We start from the raw sequence: 5,627 nt of genomic DNA on the forward strand, positions 1-5,627 counted from the left end.
GTAGTTAATGTAATCCTTGTACTATACTGTTGTATTAAACACATTAGTGTGTAGTTAATGTGATCCTTGTACTGTACTGTTGTAGTAAACACATCAGTATGTAGTTAATGTGATCCTTGTACTGTACTGTTGTATTAAACACATTAGTGTGTAGTTAATGTGATTCTTGTACTGTACTGTTGTAGTAAACACACCAGTGTGTAGTAAATGTGATCCTTGTACTGTACTGTTGTATTAAACACATTAGTGTGTAGTTAATGTGATCCTTGTACTGTACTGTTGTAGTAAACACATCAGTGTGTAGTAAATGTGATCCTTGTACTTCTTTAGCCAAGTGCAGCTCAGCAAATGCTGAATTTGGATAAAAATAAAGAAAATGGTGACACCAAATCAGAAGAGAAAACATCAACGCCTCCCATTGGTGACAGTTTCGGCTTGAGGCTTGACCAATATGCAAAGAAAAATGCGTACATGAAGGTACATAATTTAATAAAGCTTTTAGCACCACTTGTTTTTATTCAGTTATAATTTATTTCATTTTAAGATTATTACAGTAATTTTCACAAAGTAATATAAGCAATACTATAGTAATCACAATATTAAAGTAATAGTAATAAAAGGTATAATTTCAATAGTATTACAAGTCAAAAAAATATATCATAAAAATTATTTTATTACTAACTTTTTGTCATTAGTTTCTCCCTTGTTCTTATTACCAAGTGATTTGTAGATGTTTTTAAGCTACTAAATGCAGTTGAACTTTAAAAGAGCAAGTAAATCTTAAGATACACATTATAACTGATAGATTATTGGCAGGTAAGAATTTACATAAATATCAGAAATTGGAAATTTAATGGAAGCCTGATATATAGTAGTAATGTTTCTGGAAGCCTTGTATATAGTAGTAGTGATCTTTCTGGAAGCCTTGTATATAGTAGTAGTGATCTTTCTGGAAGCCTGATATATAGTAGTAATGTTTCTGGAAGCCTCGTATATGGTAGTAGTGATCTTTCTGGAAGCCTGATATGTAGTAGTAGTAATGTTTCTGGAAGCCTGATATGTAGTAGTAGTAATGTTTCTGGAAGCCTCGTATGAAGTAGTAATCTTTCTGGAAGCCTGATATGTAGTAGTAATGTTTATGGAAGCCTCGTATGTAGTAGTAATCTTTCTGGAAGCCTGATATATAGTAGTAATGTTTCTGGAAGTCTGATATGTAGTAGTAATGTTTCTGGAAGCCTGATATGTAATAGTAATGTTTCTGGAAGCCTGATATGTAGTAGTAATGTTTCTGGAAGCCTGATATATAGTAGTAATGTTTCTGGAAGCCTGATATGTAGTAGTAATGTTTCTGGAAGCCTGATATGTAGTAGTAATGTTTCTGGAAGCCTGATATGTAATAGTAATGTTTCTGGAAGCCTGATATATAGTAGTAATGTTTCTGGAAGCCTGATATGTATTAGTAATGTTTCTGGAAGCCTGATATGTAGTAGTAATGTTTCTGGAAGCCTGATAGGTAGTAGTAATGTTTCTGGAAGCCTGATATGTAGTAGTAATGTTTCTGGAAGCCTGATATGTAGTAGTAATGTTTCTGGAAGCCTGATATGTAATAGTAATGTTTCTGGAAGCCTGATATGTAGTAGTAATGTTTCTGGAAGCCTGATATGTAGTAGTAATGTTTCTGGAAGCCTGATATATAGTAGTAATGTTTCTGGAAGCCTGATATATAGTAGTAATGTTTCTGGAAGCCTGATAGGTAGTAGTAATGTTTCTGGAAGTCTGATATGTAGTAGTAATGTTTCTGGAAGCCTGATATATAGTAGTAATGTTTCTGGAAGCCTGATAGGTAGTAGTAATGTTTCTGGAAGTCTGATATGTAGTAGTAATGTTTCTGGAAGCCTGATAGGTAGTAGTAATGTTTCTGGAAGTCTGATATGTAGTAGTAATGTTTCTGGAAGCCTGATAGGTAGTAGTAATGTTTTGTTTACAGAACAAAGCAGCAGCAACCATATCCCGAGAATGGACAGAACAAGAAACTTTGCTCCTGCTGGAAGCTCTGGAGATGTATAAGGATGACTGGAACAAAGTGTGCGAACATGTTGGGAGTCGTACACAGGACGAGTGTATCCTCCACTTCCTGAGATTGCCAATTGAAGATCCTTACTTGGAGGATCCTGTTTGTGGTGGGGGAGCTTTAGGTGAGATGTGAGGCAGAACTGGTAGGCACTTTTAGATCATAGGAAAACTTGCTTGGTATTCTTACATATGTCTTTTTGTGTAATGAAAGTTTATAAACATAAAGTATTTTGAATTTACTAGTTTTTTGGTTCCTGTTTAATCACATATTTAACTGTCAAAAACTGGTTAGTTAGTTGTTTTTTTTTAAATGCTGAAATACTGAGTGCGTTATACTTTTATATTATGCTAATTGAAAATATTTATGTTCAGGGCCCTTGGCTTACCAACCAATTCCATTTTCTAAGGCTGGGAATCCAATTATGTCAACAGTAGCATTCTTGGCTTCAGTTGTTGACCCTCGCGTATCCTCGGCAGCAGCTAAGGCTGCCATGGGTGAGTTTTTTTACATTTTAAAGTAGGAATTAAATATGAGGTGATTCCTACACCTGTATTATACCTGTGACAGATAATTTAAAGGTTATGATAAAATCTAAACTTGTGCAAATTGACTATCTTTTATTACAGTGACAGATAGTCTAAAGGTTACAAGAAGATCTAGATGTATGCAAATTGACTATCTTTTATTACAGTGACAGATAATCTAAAGGTTACAAGAAGATCTAGACGTATGCAAATTGACTATCTTTTATTACAGTGACAGATAATCTAAAGGTTACAAGAAGATCTAGACGTATGCAAATTGACTATCTTTTATTACAGTGACAGATAATCTAAAGTTTACAAGAAGATCTATACATATGCAAATTGACTATCACTGCTAGAGAATGTAGTGTGAAGCTAAAGACTACTGCTAGAAATGCAGTGTAAAGCTAAATACCACTGCTATAAAATGTAGTGTAAAGCTAAAGACTACTGCTAGAAATGCAATGTAAAGCTAAAGACCACTGCTAGAGAATGTAGTGTAAAGCTAAAGACCACTGCTAGAGAATGTAGTGTAAAGCTAAAGACCACTGCTAGAGAATGTAGTAAAGCTAAAGACCACTGCTAGAGAATGTAGTAAAGCTAAAGACTACTGCTAGAGAATGTAGTGTAAAGCTAAAGACCATTGCTAGAGAATGTAGTGTAAAGCTAAAGACCACTGCTAGAGATTGTAGTGTAAAACTAAATATCACTGCTAGAGAATGAAGTGTGAAGCTAAAGACCACTGCTAGAGAATGTAGTGTGAAGCTAAAGACCACTGCTAGAGAATGTAGTAAAGCTAAAGACCCTAGCAGTGATCTTTAGCTTTACACTACATTCTCTAGCAGTGGTCTTTAGCTTTACACTACATTCTCTAGCAGTAGTCTTTAGCTTTACACTGCATTTCTAGCAGTAGTCTTTAGCTTTACACTACATTCTCTAGCAGTGGTCTTTAGCTTTACTACATTCTCTAGCAGTGGTCTTTAGCTTTACACTACATTCTCTAGCAGTGGTCTTTAGCTTTACACTACATTCTCTAGCAGTAGAATGTAGTGTAAAGCTAAAGACCACTGCTAGAGAATGTAGTGTAAAGCTAAAGACCACTGCTAGAGAATGTAGTGTAAAGCTAAAGATCACTGCTAGAGAATGTAGTGTAAAGCTAAAGATCACTGCTAGAGAATGTAGTGTAAAGCTAAAGATCACTGCTAGAGAATGTAGTGTAAAGCTAAAAAGCACTGCTAGAGAATGTAGTGTAAAGCTAAAGACCACTGCTGAGAATGTAGTGTAAAGCTAAAGATCACTGCTGAGAATGTAGTGTAAAGCTAAAGATCACTGCTAGAGAATGTAGTGTGGAGTTTTCTTTCTAGTATGTAGTTTTCAACAGAGTAGTCCGTCTTTCCTCTTTTCGTGGATTTTTTGCAAAAGAAAATCCCTCGTTCCTACTGCTTTAGGTTTTTAAACCAAATTTATTAGTATAACCTTTTAGATTTAGTGAAATAAAATATGTGTTTTGTTTATTTCATTTACTGTTCTGTTCATTTTGGTGCAACTTGGTAAGAAAAGGACTTGAAAAAGATTATCGTTTCTGAACTTGTATTAGACAGGCTTAGCTGCTCTGTGTATTGAAACTATATGTCACACAAGATGTTGGTTCTGTATGTTTTCTCTCTGTGTTAGATATAGGACATTTGTGTTTATGTGGTTTACTAAGATTATCATTTCTGACCTTGGCAGCTCTGTGCATTGTTTTTTTAATAAGTGTTTTTAGTTAAACAATTAGGTAAGAATGTCATTCCATGACAGATTTTTCTTGTTCTTTTTCATATCAGAGGAATTTGCAAAGATTAAAGATGAAGTCCCATCAGCTCTCTTGGATGCTCACATACGAAACGTTGAGGCGGCTGCTACAGACGGGAATGCCGACCCAAAAGCTGGACTCTCTGTTACAGGAATTGCAGGTACTGGTGAGAAAGAAGGTGAGCTTAAAGCATTAGTTTTGAACTGAAGTATCCAGAAAACAAAATTTTCTTATTCACATGGCTATTGATGCTACTTAAATGAGATTGTTTTTACAGTTGGTTAGAATGATATTATATAAACTCCCAGTAAATTAGAATTTCATATGAAAGTGTTGTGTTTAGAGATGTTTGTGTTTTGTTTGGAAGTGTTGTGTTTAGAGATGTGTGTGTTTTGTTTGGAAGTGTCATGTCTAGAGATGTGTGTGTGTTTTGTTTGGAAGTGTTGTGTCTGGAGATGTGTGTGTGTTTTGTTTGGAAGTGTCATGTCTAGAGATGTGTGTGTTTTGTTTGGAAGTGTTGTGTCTAGAGATGTGTGTGTTTTGTTTGAAAGTGTCATGTCTAGAGATGTGTGTGTGTTTTGTTTGAAAGTGTCATGTCTAGAGATGTGTGTGTGTTTTGTTTGAAAGTGTTGTGTTTAGAGATATGTGTGTTTTGTTTGGAAGTGTCATGTCTAGAGGTGTGTGTTTTGTTTGGAAGTGTCATGTCTAGAGATGTGTGTGTATTTTGTTTGGAAGTGTTATGTCTAGAGATGTGTGTGTGTGTTTTGTTTGGAAGTGTTGTGTCTAGAGATTTGTCTAACTAGACAAACATCGAAACTTGATTACACCTTCAGAGGTTACTTCAGAGGTAGTCATTAAAACCCTAAAACTTGGTCAGCTTGAGGTTAAAACCGAGGAATAACCTACATGTTCCATCTTTGAAATAACATGTATGTAGGAAGTCTATCTATCTAAAATAGCATATGGGGGCTGTTGTCCTGTCATTAAGTAGAGGGTCATTTGTCTAAAATAGCCAGGTTATGTGGGGCCATAGTTCTGTCTGAAAGTAGTGGGCCCTTTGTCTAAAATAGCCAGTGCAGGTGAGGCCGGTGTCCTGCCTGAAAGTAGTGGGTCCTTTGTCTAAAATAGCCAGTGCATGTGGGGCCGGTGTACTGTCTGAAAGTAGTGGGTTCTTTGTCTAAAATAGCCAGTGCAGGTGAAGTCGTTGTCCTGTCTTTAAGTAGTGGGTCCTTTT

At 35.6% G+C, this 5,627-nt stretch overlaps 1 protein-coding gene across 1 annotated transcript in view; it reads left to right on the top strand.

The window, feature by feature from the left end:
* The window catches only part of LOC106470417 (SWI/SNF complex subunit SMARCC2-like), a 56,735-nt gene that overhangs the window by 35,469 nt on the left and 15,639 nt on the right, over positions 1-5,627 (top strand). Inside the window, 4 exon segments of the mRNA XM_013930973.2 lie at positions 331-477; positions 1,988-2,195; positions 2,446-2,568; positions 4,425-4,571. Coding sequence (XP_013786427.1) covers positions 331-477; positions 1,988-2,195; positions 2,446-2,568; positions 4,425-4,571 — 625 coding nt within the window.

This window comes from Limulus polyphemus, unplaced genomic scaffold (genome assembly GCF_000517525.1).
Source record: "Limulus polyphemus unplaced genomic scaffold, Limulus_polyphemus-2.1.2 Scaffold3988, whole genome shotgun sequence".
Taxonomy (NCBI): domain Eukaryota; kingdom Metazoa; phylum Arthropoda; class Merostomata; order Xiphosura; family Limulidae; genus Limulus; species Limulus polyphemus.